Source organism: Sarcophilus harrisii, chromosome 4 (genome assembly GCF_902635505.1).
Source record: "Sarcophilus harrisii chromosome 4, mSarHar1.11, whole genome shotgun sequence".
NCBI lineage: Eukaryota > Metazoa > Chordata > Mammalia > Dasyuromorphia > Dasyuridae > Sarcophilus > Sarcophilus harrisii.
The window spans coordinates 147618532-147643408 of NC_045429.1; the positions used below are offsets into that span (position 1 = coordinate 147618532).

Consider the following 24877-nt stretch of genomic DNA (forward strand, 5'->3'; position numbering starts at 1 on the left):
TAGCCATGATATTCTTTGGGGATTAAATAATCCTTTCAGGAGGTGATCAGTAGATTCTTTTGATGGCTATTTTACCTTCTGATTCTAAAATATCAGGGCAGTTTTCTTTTATGATTTCCTGTAAGATAATGTGTAGATTCTTTTTTTTTTCATTATGGCTTTCAGGAAGCCCAATAATCCTTAGATTGTCTCTCCTAGATCTATTTTCCAGTCAGTTGTTTTTCCTAGGAGATATTTCATATTTTCATTTTTTTTTGCTTTTGTTTGCCTGATTCATGAAGTCTTATTGAGTCATTCACCATCATTTGTTCAATTCTAATTTTTAGTGTATTGTTTTCTTGTTACCTTTTTTAGGTCCTTTTGCCATTGGCCAATTATATTTTTTAGTTCATTGCATTCTTTTTCCATTTTTTCAATTCCTTCTTGCAATCATCTCATTTTATTTCCCCATTTTTCTTCTAACTCTTTTTTAAGCTCCTTTATGCAGTCTTTGAAGAAAGTCTTGTGAAATGGGGACCAGCTCATGTCTCTCTTTGGAGCTTCTTCTAGAGTTTTTTGCCTTTAGGAACCTCAGGATTTGAAGTCTGTTCTTTTCTCTCCATAAAAGCTGTCTATGGTGAGAGTTCTTTTTGGCTTTTTATTCATTTTTTTAAGACTTAAGGTCTGTTCAATACAAAGGAGCAACAGCTGCTTTAATTTGTCCTGGAGCAGTACTGCTGATTGATTTCCTGTGCTGGATAATGGCAGCTAGGTCCGACATTCTTTCGGGGCTTAGTGGTTTACAATTTGTCTTTTACAAAAGGCAAATTTGCCAAGCCACCTGCTTGCAATCAGGACAGAGTGGCCTAAGAGGCTCACAGAAAATTCCTAGTTACAGGGAAGCTGAAACACTCTGATTCCCAGCCCCAGCTCTTTGCCCTGGTCTCCCTGTGCAGCGATCTGGGTTCAACAGACTGTCCTGCCCTGTTCTGAAGTTCTTCCAAGGTATCTTCTTCTAGAAATGTGTTGTACTCCAAATATTTGTGATTCTTTGGCTTCAAAACCAGTTTAGAGGCTTAACAAATCTGCTGCTGGTCTGAGAGAAGGTTAGAGGAGGTTACAGAAGAGTAGTGTCTGCTCTCCACCATCTTGGCTCTGCCCCTGTCCTTCGTTCTTGAAGATCTCCCTGCATTCTTAAAGGGAGTTCCCTCAATCTATGAAATCAGAGACTCAGTTTCTTTTCTGATGAAGAAAACCATAATTATCTTATTTCCAGTAAGCCTTCTGAGGAAAAAAAAATATAGAGAGAATTTTGCTTTTCTTTTGAAACCGTTTGTTATATATTTCTTGATCTTAGCCTCCTAGCGCCACTGGGGAGATCAAGTGAAATATGCAAATTTCTTTTTAATTACTGAGTCTTATATAAATGTGAAGTCCTATAATGTTAACCTGACTCAGGCTTCTTTTCTTTTCCCTCTTTCTTCAAATATGTGAGGTTTTTTTGTTTTTGGGTTTTTTTTTGGGGGGGGGGGGGAATACATTCTGCAATCTAAAACTGTTTTCTGTAGTCTGAAATCTTTTGTGCTAGAATTTATTATCTTTGTGGAGTTCTGCCCAAAAGAACCTCTGTGGAATTTTACATGAATAGTTACTATGGTGTTCAGGGTTTTTGGGGGGAGGGGAGATCAGCTTTTAGGGTTAAGTGACTTATCCAGAGTCACAAGGCTAAGTGTCTGAGGCTGAATTTGAACTCAGGTCTTCCTGAGTCCAGGACTGGTACTCTGTCCACTGCATCATCTAGCTGCCCCAAGTGTTCATTTTTTAAAGAAATATTACTCTGAGTTAAGAATTTGCCATTCATTAGAGATGAATGTTTCTTTCCAGAACATTCATCAACTAATATTGTTGTGGTTCGTCAAATCTGACTCTTTGTGACCCCATTTGAGTCTTGGCAAAGATACTAGAATGGTTTGCTGTTTCCTTTCTAGCTGATTATACATTTGAGAAAGTAAGACAAACAGGGTTAAGTAACTTATTTAGGATCACACAGCTCCTAAGTGTCTGGGGCTAGATTTGAACTCAGGACTTCCTGATTCCAGGTCTGGTATTCTATCCACTGCACCACCTAACTGCCCCATTTGCTAAGATATCCTCACCTCTGTATCTAAATGTAACTTCCTATCATCAATCTATTATTAACTTCAGTTTGTAGATTAACCTTAGGAAGTTGGGCAATTTAGCTAGTTTAGAATTTCTGAGCTTACTAATTTGTGTCTCTGATATTGTTTTGGGACCAAGAATTTTATCTTAAATTTTCCTTATCTTTTAAAAATCTTTGTTCAAAATCTTAATTTTTAATCTTTTTATATTAAATTTTCCTTATCTTAATTTTTCATATGACAAAACTGAAGTTAACGACTGAGACCACCCAGCTAGCAAATAGCAGTTTAGGGATGATAACTGAGGGAACAGACTCTTATCTTCTAACAGGGTGCTTTCAGACCACACTGCGTTTTGAGATGACCTCAACCGTCATGTGCTCCATTCCCCCTCAGAGTTTGTTCTCGCCCCATTTCAGGTCACATCATTCAGTAACCCCCATTAGTTCTTGATGCTTTCTGATGCATCCACCTCAGCCTTGGAACACAGCCCAAAGTCTAGAAGAGCTGAATATGTGTCTCAAGGTCTTTCAAATGATATTCTTCAGCCTAGTTGTGTGGAACAAGAGTGTCAGACTTAAACGGGGCTGTTATTGACTTAGAAAACTTCAAAATTAACTTCAAACTTCAAAAAATTAACATCTTAATTGTATTATTATTATTATTATTATTAAACATTTCCCAGTTGTATTTTATTCCAGTTAGGACTAGACTTTTGGGACCTCTGTTATAGGACATAATTAAGATTGGATCAGTCACGGAGTTGTGCTTTACTTGATTAAGGATTGGGTGACAGAATGATACACTAGATCAGAGTCAATGATACACTAGATCAGAGTCTTATACAATAGGTGCAGTGAGTGATTTATAAAGAGAGAGACTTTAATACTTTGAGCCGCCTTAGATAAATTGTCTTTATAAATACAGAGGACAGATAAAATTGAGCTTATAGTCTTATTAATCATATACACACAAATAATGATCCTTATTAGTAAGGCAATTTTCTAACATGAAAGACAATATATATAGGCAGACATAATCCACAATCAGAATATCATTAATTACAACTAACACTCCCTGCCTCCCCTCTCCTCCTTCTTTTTTTTTCCCCCTAATCTGGATTCTTTGGTGTAGCGACCTCCCAGCATGGTAACTTCCTTCACTGATGCACCTGTCATTTAGTCTTCTGAGGCAATAACTGGTTAAGTGATTTCCTCATGGTCACATAGCCAGTATGTATCAGAATTTAGTGAAATAGAGAATATCTTTTTCCTTTTTTTTTGACATACAACCCGCATCATTTTTTTTTTTCATGCAACGTCCTTGTGTCAGTTGTGAAGTACAAGCTTCATCCATCCCCTCCCCTTTTACACATTGTAATTCTAAATCTTACTCCCTATTTCATGGTTGATTTTTTTCCCCCTACATGTTCTTATGTAGGTTACTTCTTATCAAAAGCGCCTGGGATCCTGTCTGCTTTCCTGTTTTTATTGAATTATTTCTAATCAGTATCTCCCCTAGCAACATGTAGTAGATAGAGACTTGGAATATTTGGATTCTGTACCCCACTTCTGACACTGATTGGCTCGGTGATCCGGATGGACTATTCCCTTAGATTTTTAAAATTGCAGATAAGATATCAACTAACATTGGTAGAATAAAATTTTTATAAGCAACTTCCTCCACCAATCAAATCACAACTCTAGTCCCTGGCTACCATCATTTTCCTATTTTGGTATTGAGAAGCTTCATGGGGGATGGAGAGACACCTTGGCATTTCAATTCATGTCCCACTTTTGATCCATGCTGCCTTAAAAAAAATTTAAACATAGATTTTAATTGAAATATTTTCCCCAACTTCTTTGTAGAGCTTTGAAAAAACAAAGTCAGACAGCAGCTTATATTTTCATTATCTGATTAGATTTAAATTTTATTAATAGTGATCTAATTTAACACTAGATTTGATGTAGCTTTTCTTTGTAGTGAAAGAAAAACACCATATACTTTAAAACAAGGCATTAACAATAACAAACACTTGGAACAACATAATTTCAAATCAATAAAATCATATTTGACAAAACAGTTAAGCCAAAATGAGTTAGGATGGAAACTCATCTACCATTTAGTTCGCATTATTTAATGAACATGACTTGAACATTACAAAATTTATTAAAATGTTACAATTTTCAAAAGCGTAGAGTATCTTTCCCCAATAATAAAAGACAGATGTGCTGTAAAGGAAACTGTCCATCAGAGATTTAGCAAAAGATAGGTTACTGATATTTATATGTTATGTAGTATGATTTAATTTTATGAAACATGAAGTGATAGGACACTTGAAGCCATGAGTGACTTAGGTCAAGCTCTCAGCATCTTAAATAACTCTCCAAGTTTCCAGAGAAATTTAGAATCTGTTTTGGGGGACTGAATTTCATCATCTAAAATTATCATTTTAATGAATTAATAGTTCTAGAGTAAAAGATACATTTAGGATTCACTTTGTATGTATTGTTTCAGCTTACATTCTTGATTGTTACTAAGGATGGATTTCTTTGCACGTCCTGTCTCTACACACTGCACACTGAGGTCTTTATTTACTGCTCAAATTTCATTGGAATCCAACTGTGAACAAAAACAGTCATGAAGCTCTGCTTACTTTTTGAGGCTTTGCATTTTGGATTTGGGTTTATTTGTACTCTAGCCTAGCACGTGGTTTTCCTTATGTCAATTCTTCCTCTTTAATTGTGGTATATGTATTATAATCTTGATGATCTGAATATACAAATTGATAGCCTTGGAAAGAATACTACTCCTGGATATTAAAATGTAAAGGAGGTTGAAATAATGATACCACTTTTTACTTTTTTCTCTAATCCAGTGGTTTAAGGACAGGTTGTCAGATTAGGATGTGTTTGCTGCTTAACTTGGAGGATGATTGCTTAATTTTTTTTTTCCTTCATGTGCCAGAAACCAAAATTGTAAATGTAATTGACTCTTCAGGGGATAAATCCAATTAAATCTAACATAAGAGTAACATTTAGAGACATCCTTGCTTTTTTTTTCAGTAATTTTAGGCTTCCTCAGCAGATCTTCAGACTAACAGAATTGGCAGGGAGCAAACAATTTTACCTGCAGATTCAGCCTATAGGAACTTTTTGAGTTAATTCATAACCTGATTTATCAGGCTTGAGGGAGACTTTACAAGCAATCAACCAGCATTTGTTAAGAGCCTACAATGTGTCAGGCTCAGTGCTAGGTCCTAGAGTTACATGTAAAAAGAATGAAATAGTCCTTGCTTACATTTTAATAATTTGTCATCTTTGTGCTACAGGTCTAATTAATGCAATCTGAAGCTAGGGTGGACCTGTTTCTTTTTCATATGTCAAGTTTATTATATAGGAATTTACTTTTACCATCTTGAGTAAAACCAAAAGTTGTCTTCATTAATGTTTGTAACCAAATAGAAAGATTAGAGTTGCAATAGTAGCCAATAAGCTTTTATTAAATATCTATTAGATACCAGGCACTGTGCTGGGGTTTGGAGAAAAAGAAATAAATATTAACAGTCCTGGCCTCAGAGAGCATATGTTATAGGAAAGACTACGTGTGTGTGTGTGTGTCTGTGTGTGTGTGTGTGTGTGTGTGTAAAAATACATATAAAATAAATACAAAAAAAAGTTGTAGATAATCTATTGGACTGAATAATTTTTTTTTCTAGTGGGCCAGTTGTTAAATTTTCAGTGTGAGCATAAAAACTGGGGAAATTAGCAAAAGCTATATACACATCAGTGCTTAATTTATTGTTTTGTTGAATGTTGAGATATAAGAAAGTAATTGAGAAAATGCTAATAATGAGGATTAAACATAAAATTGTTTCATTGGTGAATATATATATATATACATATATATATGTATATATATATATGTATATATATATATATACACACACACACACACAAACATATATTTTTTCTTTCTTTCTGGAGAGAAGGTTGTTAAACATTTTCCAACATACTACTAGCTTATCAAAATGATGCCATTTGTGCTTTTATTTACAAAGGTTAATAAGTAATTTGCTAGGTGTATATTGCTAGATGAATGAATAATGAAAGTCATAGAATGTCAAAGTTGGAAGGCATCTCAAAGATCATCTAATCCAGAGGTCCTCAAACTTTTTAAATAGGGGGCCAGTTCACTGTCCCTCAGACTGTTGGAGGTCTGGACTATAGTAAAAACAAAAAACTTTGTTTTGTGGGCCTTTCAATAAAGAAACTTCATAGCCCTGAGTGAGGGGGATAAACGTTCTCAGCTGCTGCATCTGGCTGCTGGCCGTAGTTTGAGGACCCCTGATATTCTAATCTAATTAATAACCACATAGGTCTGCCTTCTAAATCAGAGGTTGGTTTCTTAATATAAATTTTCTACATATGATAGAAACAAGTATTAGAAATGTAATTGAACTATTCAGGGATGAGTCCAATTAAGTCTTAACAAACACTAACTGGTCAACCAGTACTCACAATAATTACTGGATAACTTCCAGTAATGGAAAACTCATTATTTGCTGAGTGTGCCTTTCCACTTTGAGGAAGGTCTAATTGTTAGGAATCTTTTTCTTTATATTGATACTAAATGTGTCTCTCTTCAACTTTTCAATGTTATTATTACTACTCATTTACTTTGAGTATAAGCAGAATAAATATAATTTTTCTTCCACAAAGTTCTTCATATATTTGATGTTAGGTTTCATGGCCCTTTTAAATCTTTCTTTCTCTAGGTCTTACATCCTTAGTTCACTCAGTATATGTTCAAATGATGTGATTTCTGTATCTTTCATCATTTTAATCACTCTCCTATGGATGTTCTGTCTCTCCGTACAGTACTTCAGGATGGCATTATGAGAAACAAAATTCCTTATCAGGAACTCTATCAACTAGCTGATGAATCCAGGAAAAGGTTTTATGTTTTGAAAGAACAGTATCTAAGTTAGTAGATACACTCAAAATAATTTTTAATAATAGCTTTTAATTTTCAAAATAATACAAAGGTAGTTTTCAACATTTACTCCTATAAAACCTGTGTTCCAAGTTTTTCTCCCTCCCTTCTCCCCATCCTCTGCCCTAGAAGCAAGCAATCCAATATATTAAATTCTTCTATACATATTTCCATATTTATTATATTGCCCAAGAAAAATCAGATTAAAAAGGAAAAAAAAATGAGAAAGAAAAAAAAAAGCAAGCAAACAACAACAAAAAGGTGCAAGTATCATGTTATGATCCACATTCAGTCCCTATAGTCCTTTTTGGATAGAGATGGCTCTCTCCATCACTAGTCCATTGGAATGGACCTGAATCACCTCATTGTTGAAAAGAGCCACATTCGTCAGAATTGATCATCATAATGATGATCACATAATTTTGTTGTTATTAAACAATGTTCTCTTGATTCTACTCACTTCATTTAGCATCAGTTCATGTAAGTTTCCAGGCGCCTCTGAAATCATCCTTCTCATCATTTCTTACAGAACAATAATATACCATTACATTCATATACCATAACTTTTTCAGCCATTCTCCAACTGATGGGCATCCACTCAGTTTCCTCTTGCCACTACAAAAAAGGGGTACTACAAATACTTTTGCACATGTACATCCTTTCCCCTTTTTCATGATCTCTTTGGGAATCAGGCCCAGTAGAGACACTGCTGGATCAAAGAGTATTAGGCACACTCTTAAAGAACATAAGGCAGTCTTTTATTTCCTACTCTGAAGTTCCTGATTCCCCATTAGACATTATAGAGGTTACAGAGTGTGAATCTCCACCCCATTACATCATTACATCTCCCTCCCCCCAGTCTCCACCCTTAATTTATTACATCTTCCCCAGGTGAGTATAAATCTCCTCCTCTGATTACATTACATCTGCCTTCCTACCCATAAGTGATTTTTCACCTCAAATTATATTTTACAAGTGTTGCTTATTCTAAATCCCCATCTCTGATTACATTTTCCTTTTATTAGGTTTTTTTTTCCTTGTTCCGCATGCTAGCCTCAATTTCTTAGGTTTCAATTTTATTGTTTTAATTTGTTTCACTTCATTTCATTGTTTCATTTGTCTAATTTAATTTTCATAACTGTAGAAGTACTATCACTTAAAACTGCTGTTAATGTGGTATAAAATTATACCAGCTTTTTTGGATTTTCATAGTCATAGTTTTTGGTTTTTTTTTTTTTTTTTGATTGGCAAATTTTTTTTTGTAATTTAATTTTTTTCTAAAATGCCAGTCCATTTTCTTTCCATCTCAACTTCTCCTCTCTAAACTCTTGCCCTTGTGCATAAGTTGGTAGCATGTTTCATCATGAGAACAGGGTTGAAAATAAGTTCTACTGGATGCTAAGTAAAGTGCTCAGTTAAATAAATAGGCTTCTGGGAATAGGTGATCATTGTGGTTAACAATATACAACTTGAACAGATGGTGTTTGGCTGAGTTTGCACACTACAACTTGACGCAGAGACTGCATATTTTCAAGAGGTATACTGGAGCTTATTTGTTATGGCTCTCCAAAAAGTGTTAAATTTTCATTGTGAGCATCTATATCTTGGAAATAAGCAATATTATATGTCAAAGCTTGATTTCTTATTTTATTGGTTTCTAGGCTTAAGAAAGGGCAACTAGGTGGTATAGTGGCTAGAGAGCTGACCCTGGAGGATTTGAGTTCAAATGTGACCTCAGATATTTACTAGCTGGATGACCCTGAGTAAATTACTTATACCTCTTTGCCTCAGTCTCCTGCTTGGAGCTGGAGAAGGAAGTGGCAAACCATTCCAGTGTCTTTGCCAAGACTACACTGAATGGGATCAGATAATTGAAACAACTCAACAGCAGCAACAAAGATTTAAGAAAATTGCTGGGAAGCTACTAATAATGAAGATTAATTTAAAAGTGTACATTTTTCCCTCCTAGAGAGAATTGCTTGTAAAACATTTACTAGCATACCTTGGGTTTTCTCCCCAGTTCATGTGGAAAGTTTATAATAGATTTTTGATACTGTACTAATCAGTGCCATGTAGTAGATAGAAGGTTGGTTTTGGAATCAATAAAACAGGCCATCTTCAGTCATCGTGATCTGTTCCTTGCCATTCTGTGGCTGTGGAGGAGAAAGTGAGGTCAGTGACTTTGCATAGCACTACCTCACTTAAATCCAGTTCACTTGCATGTTATTGCATCCCCTTTCTGATGTCATGGTCCTCTTCAACAATGAAGGACAAACAACAACAAAAACTCAGATTTACATCTTGCCTCAAACTTGTACCAGATACATGGCCACAAACAAGTCATTTAACCACTTGTCTTTCTCAGCTCTCTAAGTTTATAAAACACAGAAGAATTGTTCATCTCTGATAATAGAATTTCCTAAAATTGATGAGAATACAGGGTTAGACTAATTTTTCTCTCTACCAAAAAAGCAACAATCCAACAATTATTCAAGTTTTCAATGATCAAATCTTGTTGGCATATGTTTTGTCTAAAACATATGAGCATTTCACTTATAAAAGGACGTTTTTTATATATGTCAGTTCTAGAGCAAGAAGGGAGTTTCTTTTCAGAAAGATCCAGAATTTATATATATACACACACACACACACACACACACACACACAAGTAAACTGATAAAATATCACATTGCTAATTATGGGAATGGTACTTAGCAACTTGGAAATGAGCTAAACCTTTAATTAAATATATATATATATGTGTATATATATATATATATATATATATATATATATATATATATATATATACAGATATATGTATAATTTAGAATGTTTTATTTAGAGTAACCAAATTTGCTTAAAGAAACAACTATTTAGGCTAGACGTAAGACTTCTGCACTGCCCAGTGAAATATCTAGATTTGAATCTGGTTTTAAGTTATGCATTGCATTTTAGAGGTAATGTTGCATAGAAGACAGAGAACTCCCCCCCCCCAAAAAAAAAGATGAGTTCAAGTCCTTTCCTTTTTTTTTTTTTTCTATTTGGCACAGGGAAGAAAATAAATGCTTGTTAATTGAAAGAGATAAAATTTAATTAAAAAACAAAGAGAATTAATTGTTGACCAAAATGATGAATTAAAAATAAGTTAGGGGGACAGCTAGGTGATGCAGTGGATAGAACACCAGCCCTAAAGTCAGGAGGACCTGAGTTCAAATTTGGACTCAGAGAAGTAATACTTCCTAGCTGTGTGACTCTGGGCAAATCACTTAACCCCAATTGCCTCAGGGAAAAAAAAGAAAAAGAAAAAAAAAAGAAATTAGAAATTGTCATAGGAATAAAGACCATATTTGATAGCAGTGCTAGCTTAATGGTTTTTTCACATAAAAATATTAGTCATATAAGTCATTTCAAGAAGACTTGAATAAAGGAAAAATAAAGTAAAAAATTGTATTCAATCAACATAGTTCATTCTTTGAAATCTCATAGTATGCCCCATCATTAGTTCTTTGCGATTGTTTGGATTATTATATTGCTGAGATTAACTAAGTCATTCACAGTTCTTCCTCTAACAATATTTCTGTTAACTGTCTACAATGTTCTCCTGGTTCTGTTCATTCTACTATGCGTCAATTCATGTAAGTCTTTTCAGGTTTTCCTGAAATCATCTTACAGGTCATTTCTTATAGCACAGTAATTATTCCACTACAGTCATATACTACAGCTTGTTTAGCCATCCCTAACTAATTAGCCTTAGGATTAATTGTAATATAGGTAAAATTTATCTTTATAGAACCTCTCCCACTTTTTTCCCTTTTTCTTTCCTAAAAAGGGACTCTGAATGGAAGACAGTGGTGAAGGTTGGTGAGCTGATTATAATCATTATGTATACTTTATTTCATGTGATATAATGCTGAATTGGTAAGGGATGGTAAAATATAATAGGATAGATCAGCTGGTTTAGGATAGTTTATAGAGAAGATGGAAAGCACTGTAGACTAGAGAGGGGAGAGATGTAGGTCAAGGATGGTTTGTTTTTTGCACACTTTGGAGCATGAGCTGATTAGTGTGATGTGTTTGGGGTTTAGCACCAAATGATGTGCTATAAACTGAACTCATGACTTTTTTCATAACCAGCCTATTCCCTTTTGAATTTTCCATTTTTTTTCTTTCTTTTATTATGGGGAAACATCTCTTATCTGAGTTAATGTGGCAGGTAACAGCTGCCAAATTATATTTGCCACAATGCATAAACTATAGAAGTAAAAACCTGGGTTTTATTATTATGCTTGAATATAGGTTCAGAGAAAACCTGAATGATCATTAGAAATCTCACAAGACCTCTTAGAGGCAAAATTACATCAATGACAGAGAAACAATTCTTTCAAATATTGCAATCTTCTACATCCAGGCTATAGAAGTTAAAGAGAAGATAGAATCATCACTCCATATTTCCTTTAGTGTTGTAAAAGTTGAACAAATTTAAATAGCAAACAAACTTTATAGGTAAACTAAGTCAGAATAAATTACATTTAGTGGTTTCACAAAAGGCCTATTGAGGGGAAAGATTTACATGTTACCAAGATAAGAAAGAAAGTTTAGCATCAGGGAAATCAATAAATGACTAGGGGAGCTAACAAACAAATGAATCATTTTGACTTCCCTTCTGCTCCTATATGAGGAATGTCAGTCATCCCTCATGTCATGAGTCAGATTTTAGTTAGGTAAGGTTAAAATGAACAGAAGACACATTTTTCATTAACCAAAATTTGTAGAATAAATGATCTTGAGGACCAAATAACATAAAATTAATAAAAGGTTAAAAAATTCATATCATAGTATTAATTGCATCACTATTTTTGCATTCCCTGATTCTTAAAACTTGGTTGCAATTTGGTGTTACAGTAAAGTTTTCTTATAGGAGATTTTTTAAAAATGTTTTATTTGAAACTCTTGCCTATTTCTTATGCTGTGGATGCATACTTTTTGCCAAGTATTGATCCCTACTGGTTTATGAAACTGCTATTTAATGTTGCAGTTTTGGTCTCACGGTCATTGCTGATCCTTGGTGATTATTATTGCCAACATGTCACAGTGACCTCCTACTGTGGTATTATTTCTTTCTCATAGGTTTAATAGGTTCTTCTATGGGTCTTAAAGTTTAAGTCAATAGATTTTCTCTGGTACAAAAAAAAAAAATGGGAGGTGGGGGTGTGAATTGGGAAACGCAGAATCCTATCCAGGATTAGAGAAAACAAAACAAAAACACAACTCTTCCCAGTTTTTCTCATTTTTTTTTTTCTGTAGGAGTAGTTTATATGCTTATATACTTCTTTCATAGTTGTGGGGTCTTCTCAGGGAAAGACTGCCTCCGGCCCTAAGTTCTTTGATAAATGGAGTAGAAGAACTTCAGATGATTGCCATCTTTACTATTATATTTGAACTAATTGTAACCTCCCTCTTTCCCCATGTATATTTATATGAAATTTTCCCCATTGGTGAAGACAGATTATTCCTTGAGGGAATTACATGAAAATTGGCTTATATAGCAAAATTTTATAGCAGTAGCAAATAGAACCTTATAAAAGAGGCAGCTAGATAGTTTATAGAGCATGGACCTGGAAACTGGAAGACTTGAGTCCCAATTTGGTCTCATTAATTAATATGTGATTCTAGACAAGTCACATAACCCCTATTTGCTTTAACCTACTGGAGAAAGAAAAGGCAAAGCATTCCAGTATCTTTGCCAAATAAACACTATATATAATATGGTCCACAGAATCATGAAAAGTCACACAATACTTGACAACAGCTAGGGTTCCATATATTTTCTGATCTCAGTGGCCCAACTCTCTTGGTCTTAGGGTTAGAAAGGTTTTGTTCTTTTTTAATTCAAAATTGAGGGTCCTGTGCACAAAGACTTTTCACGGGTATTTCTGACACAAAAATTCCAAAGTACTTATAGGATGAATAAGAACCAGCAAAAGACTAGGTGAGCCATAAGAAGAGACATTGATAGGAGTGGGTATGTCCCCAATATGTGGCCCATAAATATGGGCTTCTGTTCTTTGCCTCTTTGTGTTTTAATCCTTTTTGTGCCATGGGCCCCAGACTGACAGTCTGGAGTACCCTATGAACACCTTTTAATAATAATGTTTTTAAATGTGTAAAGTAAAATCTAGAGCAATACAGAGTAAATAAAATAAAAAGTAATAAAATATATCTGGAGGCCAAGCTATGACCCTCCCCACATTATTTTTTAACTCTCTGCCTCCTCCTGTCCCTTGTTAATCAAAAGGAATTTAGCCTGCCTTATGGCAACTGGTTACTCCTGTCTTTCTCGTTGTTGAAGGTGAAGTTCTTTAGGAATTTAGCCTGCCTATGGCTTTTTTTCTCCTTTTCTTGTTATAGTGTCTCCCTCCTCATTAATTATGAGTTTCAATAGGGATTTTTGCCTCCCATCTTTCCCCTTGTTAATGGTTATTTCTTTAGCATCTTTACCCATCTCTTAAGTGTCACAATAAAGCTTTTTGCCCCTTGACTTGAAGATGGCCTGGTCTTGTGAATTCTTACAGGTAAGTTCCATGCTTTCTATACTTCTTGAACCTCATCAGAATTATGTAGATCTGATGTCTTTGCAGTGTTTTATGGAATTGATTGTGTATATATAATCTGCTGTGCAAATAAATTTAAGCCATCATGAAAACTAAAACCTGGGGCAGGGTTATTGTCTATTTCTAGCCTTTCATATGTATACACATCAGCCAGACTTTTTTTAAGGCTTTGAGCCTCTTTAACATATATAATGGATTTTAGTAGGTTTTGTTTGCTTTTTTGTTAATTTTTGTTTCTGCTTACTTTACATTAATTCAGGAATTTTTTCCTATGATTATAAGACTTTTTCATTTTTGTTATTTTTCAACAAAATATAACAATTATATTAATATGCCACAACTTGTTAGATATTGGGAACCTGCTTTATAGTTTTTTTTTACATTTTTCTATTGACAAAAATACTATTATGAATAACTTTCTTCGACTATTTTTGAGGTACATCTACAAAAGTGGGATCAGTGGCTCAAAGGGTATAAATAATTTAGTGAATATTCTTTTGTAATTCCATTTTCCCCCAGATTGGATTGGGCCTTTTCATAGCTGCATGAACAGTGTTTTATTTGTGGTTATTTTCCCACAAGCATTTATTTGTGAGTAAGATTTTCCTCTTGTATTTACCAGTTGTATCTTTTGTTAAAAGCAGTTTGGTTTTGGGGGGGCCTAGCACCAGAAGGTCTAGATAAAAATCCAGCTTCAGACACTTTCTAGTGTCTGTGTGAACCTGGGCAAGTCACTTATATTATGTTTGCCTTAGTTTCCTCAGCTGTAAAATGGAATAATAATAGTACAAAACAACCTACCAGGATTGTTATGAGGATTAGTTGAGACTATAATTTTAAAGGAAAGTGCCAGATTGTAAGTACTATAAAATATTAGTTTCCAATTTGATGTGCACTTGTCATCTTAATACTGATTTAGAGCAGTATTTCATATGGCCACTGATAGTTTATGATTCTTCTTTTGAACACCATCCTATACACTGACCACTCATTTCTTAGCAAATTACTCTTGCTCTTATATTATTTGATATATTTTAAAGACTTGAAAATTTTTTCAAAAAATACATGTGACTTTTTGCTTTAAATCAGAAAGATAAGTCTATAATTTCCAAAAGTAAACTGACAATAGTTTGAACTATTGTAGTTATGTTACAGAATTTTTTGTGCCAGACAGTAAGTTTGCACTATTTTGAATGAATGAATTAGTTGAGGAAACCAATTTATTTGACAGCTTTTTCTCACTTAATTTACTAGAGTTTTGGCTGAGAAGTGTCCAATATAATGTCTGTTTTGTTGGGTTCAGCCTTATTTGAAGAGAAGTAGGATGCTGAATTCTGCTTGAGGGTGATGAAAGATAGAGAAATAGGTCATTTTGAAATCAGAATTTGACAAATAAGGGAAATAATTTCGATTTTGGTAGAACACAGAACTTATTTTGTTGTATTCCACTCAGTTTAATTTCATATAGGAGATGTTTAGTAAAGGTTTGTTTTGGAAAAGAATTAGCTTATATTACAAAAATATTATTATTTTAAAATTATATTATCATAATTATATTTTATATATAATTATATTATATTAAATAACATTAATGTTATTTTTAAAAATTCTGACACGATCATTGTGTGAAACTTCCATTGAATTTCATTCCATTGAGCAAACTTTCTTTAGCAGTTCAGATAAGCATCTACCTTTCAATTTATAGTTTCATAAAGTTGCCTAAAGGCACTTAGAAATTAAAAGAGTTGCCCAGGGTCAGGCAGTCAGTATATATAAGAAGAGGTATTTGATCACTTGTGTTCTAGAATCTCAGGACAGCTCTCCATCCACTATACCAAGCTATCTCTCAGCTTCTACTATTTTCTAATGTCAATTACAGTGAATTAAATAATTAAAAGTGTAGAGTTTTAGAATTGGAAGAGCTTTAGATAATATCTGGTGTAGCCTCCTTATTTTTCAGATGAGGGAACTGAGGCCATAGAGGTTAAATGGCTGACCTAAATTAGTGGAAATTCAGCAGAGTAACCAGAGGTAAAATCCTGGTCTCCAGAGTCCAGCAGTCATAATTTGCTTTCTGAAAAGTTAATAGTTAAGAGGCAGGTACATGGTGTGGTGGATAGAGCATCAGGCCCTGAAGTCTGGAGGATGAGTTCAAATCTGGTCTCAAACACTTAACACTTCCTAACTGTGTGACCCTGGGCAAGTCACTTAAATCAATTGCCTCAGCAGAAAGAAAGAAAGAAAGAAAGAAAGAAAGAAAGAAAGAAAGAAAGAAAGAAAGAAAGAAAGAAAGAAAGAAAGAGAATAGTTATGTACTGAAGTAGCCTTTAGTGTTTTAGATTTTTTCCATGTATATTCTGTGAAAATATTTGAATTGCAATGAGTCCTTTAGGATATCAATGGATGGAAGATTATTACTATTCTAACCTGAAAAGGTTAATTAATTTGCTGAAGTGTTTACTTACTATAGGTTTGTAGCTTTACTCAAAAGTTAGACACCCTCAAGAAGTCTCATTAATGCCTCTTTATCCCTTTACAACTGTTGGTTATCTAGTTCTAGTTTACTTTGAGACTGTTTAAACAGAACGTGGATTTAATTGCTCTGCATGTCATTTCTTCTTGTTATAGGTAATGGTCCTCACCATGACCGCTGCAGTACTTATGATGAAAACAACTTAGTAGATGGTGTGTACTGTCTCCCCATTGGACACTGGATTGAGATTACGGGGCACACAAATGAGATGAAGCATACAACTGATTTCTATTTCAACATTGCAGGCCACCAAGCTATGCATTATTCCAGGTAAGAGTAACTGTGTATCGAAGCAGATAGCTGTTTTTGAGGATGGACCAGAAAGAAAAATACCTGGATCCAATCAGTCAAACTGGATGATAGTAGGTTGCTGCCTTAAGAAACAAATAGATTCCCTTATTTATCCTTTTGCCTCTTAAAACCATGATTATTCAGGCATCTGTCAACTCAGATATTCAAAACTCTAATGTTTTGAAATCTTGCCAGTGAGGAATCCACACAAGGGCATCAATTCATAGAAGTCAATGTTAGAGATGAGAAAGGTCTCAGGCATCATTTAGTTCCCTTCCTCCCTTCCTTCTCTCTCCCCTTCCCCCTCCCTTCTTCTCTTCTTCCTTCTCTTTCTCTCTCCCTTCCTCCCTCCTGCCTTTCCTTCCGCCCTTCCTTCCTCCCTCCCTTCCTCCCTTCCTCTCTTCCTCCCTTTCAACAAATAAAGGTAATGAGGCTCAGAAACATGAATTGACTTGTTTAAGATTACAGAATTAATCAGGAAAGATTTAGGACTAGAATTCAAGTCTCCTAACTCCTAGGCTAATGCTTTTTGCATTGTCACTCTGACAATTCATTTTTTAAGGAATATTTAAGGCTATTTTTTAATGGTTGAAAAGAGAAGAAACATTTTTAATGAAGGTAGTCTTTAGATGATATATTTCTTTGGAGGGACAATGTTTTTTGTCATTCATTTGTTTATTTTTGAAGCAATACATTTAAAATCCTCCACAGCAGTCTAATATGCTGAAGGTACTTTCTTAGTATTTTTATCTATTGCTGAGCATCTTATATATTGAAAAAAGGGTTTGCCTGAAATTGTAAATTGCACAAACAGAAATTCTAGGATTTTATATGCCAGGAGACTATCAATATTAAAATAAAGCCTTAATCACACTCAATATTCTAGATCTCTTTTTAAATATAAAAACCTTTATCCCTTATTGGAGTTTCTCAAGAGCCCAGATTTCAGGACTTGCATTATAATTGTTACTTTTATATCAGGAGCTTGTTCATTTGAAAATACTTTACATTTGGCATTCACAATGAATATATTTATAAATGGATATTTAGCCAACTCATGTAGAGGTGGTGGGTTTTGAAAGATTTATTCTTGTTTTTTCCCCTCTATTTCTAGAAAAGATAATTCCTCACCAGTAACTGAGCAATAAATAACAATTGTAGAAGATAATGCTTCTATAAACAGGTGTTATAACTCAACTTTAATGGATTCCCTTTCACTCCCCTAGTTAAATAATGAATATCATGTAGAAATACCTTCCATTGATTTTAATGCATTAGATTTTTTTTTGGTGGAGAGGGGTTATCCTAGGGAACTCTCTGCGGAAACCCTTTTGCCAATGCAAATTTACAACTGTTTTGCAACTTGGAGAATTACCCATGAGTTGACAGGAATGACTTGGGTAGGGTTTCACATTTTGGATGTACCAAAAGGAAGACTTAACTCCAGATCTTTTTGGCTGCAAGACTGGTTATCTATCCTCTACCTTATTCTGCCTCTCCTTAGATTTAGCTACTTTAAACAAGATGATGGAGTGTGTCTGTCTTGAAATCAAACAGGAGACAAATATGGGCATATACCAATATAAAATAAAGGAGTTCAGAGGGTGGAGGTATTCTTCATTAAAGTGAAATACTGTCTTTTTTTTCTCTATGTAGAGTAAGAGGAAAGACAATTGAAGTACCAACTATTGATGCCTTTTTTGGACATTTGTTAAGAAAGGGGAAGGAAAATATAGGACAATAGCTGGAAATCATTGTAGGATGGGAGAAATTTAAATTTGTAGGCAGCAGGGAAGGAATTAGTAGCTAAGGAGAGCATAAACATTAGAGTGAGAATGATGATAGGGGCAATCTGCTAGAGAAGATGGAGCTGTTTTGAGGATCACATACAATAATAATTATTTGTGTTTTGTTCTTTGCTTTTTTTTTTTTTTTTTTTTTGCAAGGCAATTGGGATTAAGTGACTGGCTCAAGGTTACACAGCTATTAAATGTCTAGGTGTTTCAGACTAGATTTGAACTCAAATTCTGTGACATCTAGCTGCCCCCTAAAATAATAAATACTAAAAGTATTTTTAGCCACAAATTGTTAACTATAAGCTATTGTTATGTGTATTAACATAAAATGCGTAGAACAGTAATATTAATGAATTATAAATGAATTATTGTGGAGAATGACATATAAAAATCATATGTATTTGGATTGATGAGGATGGAGGCATTTGCAAAGTAAAACCTTGGATTTTTCCTGCATGTTCAGCATCAGTGTCTTTGTTTACTCTTTTTGCTGAATTATAGTATCTCCCATACTGATAACCATGCTGGTTCATTGCGGGGGGGGGGGGGACTGGAGAACTTTCCTTCTCTAAACTATGATTCTTTTAAAGATAGAGGCATTAATTTTAACAATTTGCTATGAAATAAAAATGTAAGAAGGGTAGATCTTTCAAAGAGAAATCACAGAAATAACAAAGCTTCATGAAAAAGGCAAGGAGAACAAAGGTAAGAATTCACTTTATCACTGCACAGTTTCTTCTTTGTTACTTTAAGAAGGGTATTTGGAGCCTATTATAGTAATCTATAATAAAGGTAATGTTGAGTACTAGTAACAGTACTGGACTTAGAATCAGGAAATCTGAATTTGAATCCTAACTGACACAAGTTATGGGACCTTCAGCATTCATAGTCCTTCAAAGCTACAGTTTCCTTTTTTTGGGAATTGGAGTTCATATATTTATAGCATCTCATAGGATTGTTTTAAATATTTATTGAACTTTAATATTAGATAAGTCTTTACAAATACTATATTTATATATCTTCCCAACTTGATACTCACATTTTTGTGGGTTAGGCCCTTGTGTAAGTAGAATATATTTACTCCTAAGTTTCAATGCTAAATTTCACTCTATGCATCTGCATTCCTAAAGTTAAAGCTCATGAGCCCCCACTGGTATGCTTATCTTTAATAATTGGCCAGAAGATTACAATTAGCTCAAAAGAAAGTTGCTTACCAGGATCAGATAGTAAAAACAGAACAGAACAAAACATTTCTCTCATAAATTTTAGATGTATTCTCCTATAAATACAGACAGCAGCACTTCTAAGAGTTAGCATAATCTTAGTATAGTATACTGATAATGAGATATAAATATAGGTAACACTTCACCAAGGCAACTCTCTTATTTGGAATTGTGGGCTCCTGATACTCTTTTCCTTCTCATGATATACTCATGGTACTCCTGGATATTTTTCCCTAATGTTGACTTTCAGATGGGTAGCTCTTTTCTTTTTCCTTGGTTTTTTTTTTTTCACTGTAGCCAGATTGACACTCAAAATTGCCTTTATTTACTCTTTTTGCTGAACTATAGCATCTCCCATCAGGCAAGGAACTCTGGGGAAGAAGTAAAAGGGAAAGAATGATAAATTACCTTATTTCTCCTGCTCTTTGACACAGGAATTATACTCCACAAAGTTGTATTCTGCTTCAGTTGCCTCTCAGAATTGACCTACTTATTTTTTAAGTTACCAGAGGTTTAGCTAATCTTTGGCCAGACAATGGCAAAGTACCATTCTAGTTTCATCAGAGGAACTTCACACTTTATAAAGGGTTAAATGGGACTTAAATTCATTAAATTTTATAAGCACATGAATACCTTCTTATCTCTACTGACTAGACTGGGAAAAATTCCTCTAGTAATGTAAACTATTACCATTCTAGCATAATTCTTGCTACATTATACATTGAAAGGTACATTTTCATACTGCAAACTAAACTGAGAATATAAGATTCAGATAAATATGGAAGAATCACATATTAGGGATGACAGAATTTTAGCAGTTAAAGGGACCTTGTTCAGCTCACTCATTTTATAGATGAGAAAACAGTCTCAGAGAGGGGAAGTGATGTTTTCACTCTTTAGTAGTTTGACCTTAAAGTTTCAAACATCCCAATGTGGATAAAAGGAGGAAGTAGATTCAGATTATAAATTGTTGATCTTTCCATGTAGAAGTAGTTCTAAGGAAGCAAAACCCCATCAACAGTTATTTTTAGAGAACTACGTATAATCTCAGGAGATTGTAAATGATAATATCAGAACTCTACAGTATAGTAAAGCACTCAATAGAATGGATGTTTGGCATTCAAAGGCAAGGTAACTAATTTAATGAGACATTTTGTGGTTAGGGACTTGAGTTTCTCTAACTTAAAAAAGCCTCAATGCCAATTAAATAATTCCTAAGAGATCTGCAGTAGGTTTTATGAGTGATAAAGTTTAAATACTTTGGAAAATGTTATATTTTAGAAAACATTCAAATTTATATTTATGACAGATTTTTTTTTTTGCCTCAGAAGAAAAGCCATGTAGTTCCATTTTCTTTTAATTGAAAAGTGATTAAAATCCCATAAAACTAATGATTTTACACAGTCATTATATTTTCTACATTTTTTCAAAAGCAAATGCAAAATAACTTGAAGTAAAAAAAAATCTTATAAGTGACCTTGAAGAAAGGAACAACCTGTTTTTTTAGAATAAAATGCAAATTCCCCAACCTAATGTCTAATGCATCAGACAATATGATTTCAACCTCTTTCCAGCCTTACTTTACAGCATTCTCCTTCATTCACTCTATATTCTAGACAAACTAGATAGATTTAGCTCATCTCTGACCCTGATGTGCTCCACACATTCCTGTTTACAATAATTGGAATGAGCTATCTCCTTCTCTCTCTTTTCATATCTCCTCATCTCCACACTCCTCCAACATACTTACCTTCCATCAGAGCTCAGGTTAAGGATCATATCCTCTATGAAGCTTTCTATAACTCCCCCAGGTAAGAAACCCTAGTTTGGACCTCTTAGTTGCTCCCATCAAATCCCAGGATCTTTATTACACTTATCTGCTTAGTTATCCCCTACCTGCTTCTAGTAGAACATAAATTTTTGAGGATGAAGGCCTTATCATTTTTTATTTTTCTAGTAAAACAACTTTCATTAAGTGTCATTTAATAAAAATTTTCAGTTGAATTTGTCTAATTAAAATAACTAGTAAAAAGGAAGGTTCTGGGAAGAAGGTTCTGGAGTAAGTCAGAAAATTCTAAGCTCTCTGGATATTTCCCAGAAAAAAACAGGGCAAATATAGGAGAAAAATACCTAAGACCGGGGAAGAGCAGGGATCCACCTGGGACAACTGGAGAAGATTAGACGACCTGAAGAAAGACCCCCAGGATGGACCTTTAATCAGTGTAAAGTATAAACATCTCTAGGCTAGTTCCACTGAAACAGCAAATGGGGAGCCCACTGGGTTCAGAGATAGCCTCAGCAGAACTTTCACCTCCTGCTCAGCAGAACAGGAACTTTCTTGAATGGTTCTTTTTTGTTTGTTGGTTAGTTTTCCCCTCAATCTCTCTAATTTGATTTTTAAAGCTTTTTCTGAGTTCTTCTATAAATTCTTTCTGGGTAGGTAGTCATCTTTAGGGTAGGGGAAACCTACCCTCTAAAGATGAACCTCCTAGACTTTGTGGAGAGTGGGAGAGTCATAGTTTAGGAAAATTGAGGGAACCTCTGGTAATAGGGAATGTTAGGTCCAAATATGTTGTGAGAGTGACCCTGGACAAGAAGGAACTAGCACACTCGGTGAGTGCAGGAGCAGTGGCCAGGAATGCTGCTGGCTGCCACAGTTAGAAGAGGGTAACATTCTTGGTTTGGGGTTCCAGGCTGGAGGGGAGAGCTGAAGTGAAATCAGAAGTACCATCACCTCCTATTGTAGGACTAGAGGAGGTTACATTATTTTCTCATTTAAAAAAAAATGAGCATGCAAAGGAGAAAAAACCCAACATAGAAATACTACAGGAATAGGGAAACCTGGGGTTCATCTTTAGAGGAGTATATTGAAGTACAAAAAGCTTCCCTTACCCCAAAGACTTAACATTAAATGACTACCTGCCCAGAAAGAATTTATAGAAGAACTCAGAAAAGCTTTAAAAATCAAATTAGAGAGACTGAGGGAAAAACCAACAAACAAAAAAGAGCCATTCAAGAAAAACACAGTGATTATGAAAAGAATGTCAATCAAGTAGAAAAGAAAGTCCAGAATCTTAAAGAAGAAAATGATTCTTTGAAAATTAGAATTGTGCAAGAGGAAGCCAGTGAAGCTTTAAGAGTCTAATAAATGATAAAATATAAGAAATGAAAAAATAAAACAGAATGTGAAATATGAGAAAAACAACAGATTTAGAAAACATAAAGTCATAAAAATAATTGGACAATCTGAAATCTGTGACCAAAAAAAGAACAATAATAAAAGGAGTAAACAAAGAAAATTATCCTGAAGAGTTAGAATAAGAGGGGAAAGTGGAAATAAAAAACCCCACTGATCACCATCTCAAAGAAATTCTACAAAGAAAACATAGGAACATTACTGCTAAATTTTAAAATCCTCAGATCAAAGAGAAAATTTTATAAGAAATAGTAACAACAAAAATAATTCACATATTCTAGGGCTACAATTAGAATTGTGCAGGATTTATCAGCAACTACAATAAAAAAACCACAAATCTTGGAATAATATATATTGATAATTAAAAGAAAAAACTAGGTCTGTGGCCAAAATATATCCAGCAAAATTAATTATAATATTGAATGAAAAAAATGGTCATTCATTGAACTCTCACCTTTTCAGGAGTTTGGCTCAAACAAATCTGAACTCAATAGAAAATTTAACAGTTAAGGGCCAACATCAAAGACCAATTTCAAGGAATTCAATAAAAACAAACAGTTTATGTGTTATACATGGAAATGTAAACCACAGGTCTAAGATTGACATTAGTAAATGAGTAATCCATGGTTCTTTTCAACAGTAAGGTGATTCAGGGCAATTCCAATAAACGTGATGGAGAAAACCATCTGCATCCAGAGAAAGGACTATGGGGACTGAATGTGGAGTACAACATAGTAGTTTCACTTTTGTTATTGTTTTTATTTGCTTGCTTTTTTTTTCTATTTTTCTCCCCTTTTGATCTGATTTTTTTTTGTGCAACATGATAAATGTAGAAATGTGTTTAGAAAAATTGCACATGTTTAACCTATATTGGGTTACTTGCTGTCTAGGGGAAGGAGGAGGTGGAGAAAGAGGGAGAAAAAAAGTTGGTACACAAGGTTTTGAAAGGGTGAGTGTTGAAAACTATCTTTGCATGTATTTTGAAAAATAAAAAGCTATTATTATCTTAAAAAAAGTAATTGGGTAGTCCAAAAGAAAGATTGGGGCATATGATCTGCTTCTAAAAAGCAAACCTATCTAGGAAAAGGTAAAAATAGTAATTATGCTATGCAAATGAGGTGAAGAGGAAGAACTGAGACAGAGGCATTAGATGAGAGAGGAGGGCTGGTAGTTTTGAAAACCTACTTACATTGGGAATGTTTTAAATTACATATGTATACACACATACACATATATGTATATATGCATGTGCATGTCTATATATGTATATGTTATACACATATATGTATATATATACCATAAAGGGTATAACACTCTCCAAAATTTATAAAGCAGGGGTCCTCAAACTTTTTAAATAGGGGGCCAGTTCACCTGAGAGACTGTTGGAGGGCCAGACTATAGTAAAAACAAAAACTTTGTTTTGTGGGCCTTTAAATAAAGAAACTTCATGGCCCTGGGTGAGGGGGATAAACGTCCTCAGCTGCCGCATTTGGTAGTTTGAGCACTCCTGCTATAAAGAAACAAGAGGGGAAGGAATAGGATAAGGTAGGGTATAGAATAGTATGTAGATTTATGACAGTGAGACAAGGTGTATAGATTAATGGGAAAGAGATAAAAAGGGAGGGAAAAAGTTGGAGAAAGTAAGGGAGAAATTCATGAGTGAGGGGAAGTTAAGTAATAACAAGGCAAGTTAAGAAGAATAACTAAAATAAAGGAGTTAGCTGGAGTAGGAAATAAGAGATATACACAAACGCCATAACAATGATCAAGAGTAGAATTTATTAGGAAAAAAAAGTAGGGCTAGTAATCATTGATTTCAAACAAAGTTAAACTTAAAGATTCAAGTGAGAGAAATATACAATATATGACAGTCACATTGTTTTAGATGCATGTCTAGATATGTATATGTATATATGTATGTAATTATATAGATGTATGCATAAAGATGTATGTATATGTATATATATATGTATATATACATATACATACATATAAATATATCTGTAGCTTGCTTTGGGGAGAGAAGTGGAATAAAAGGGGGGAAAAGAATGAAAAATACACAGCAAGGAACAAAGAATAACCTACAAGTGA

The 24877-nt window shown here is 34.2% G+C and overlaps 1 protein-coding gene across 2 annotated transcripts in view; it reads left to right on the top strand.

Moving 5' to 3' along the window:
- EPM2A (EPM2A glucan phosphatase, laforin) overlaps positions 1-24877 on the top strand; it is a 250861-nt gene that overhangs the window by 135363 nt on the left and 90621 nt on the right. For both annotated transcript variants that reach the window (XM_031937665.1, XM_031937664.1), the window contains exon 2: positions 16376-16550. In XM_031937665.1, coding sequence (XP_031793525.1) covers positions 16489-16550 — 62 coding nt within the window. In that variant the 5' untranslated portion in view covers positions 16376-16488. The remainder of the gene's footprint in view (positions 1-16375; positions 16551-24877) is intronic.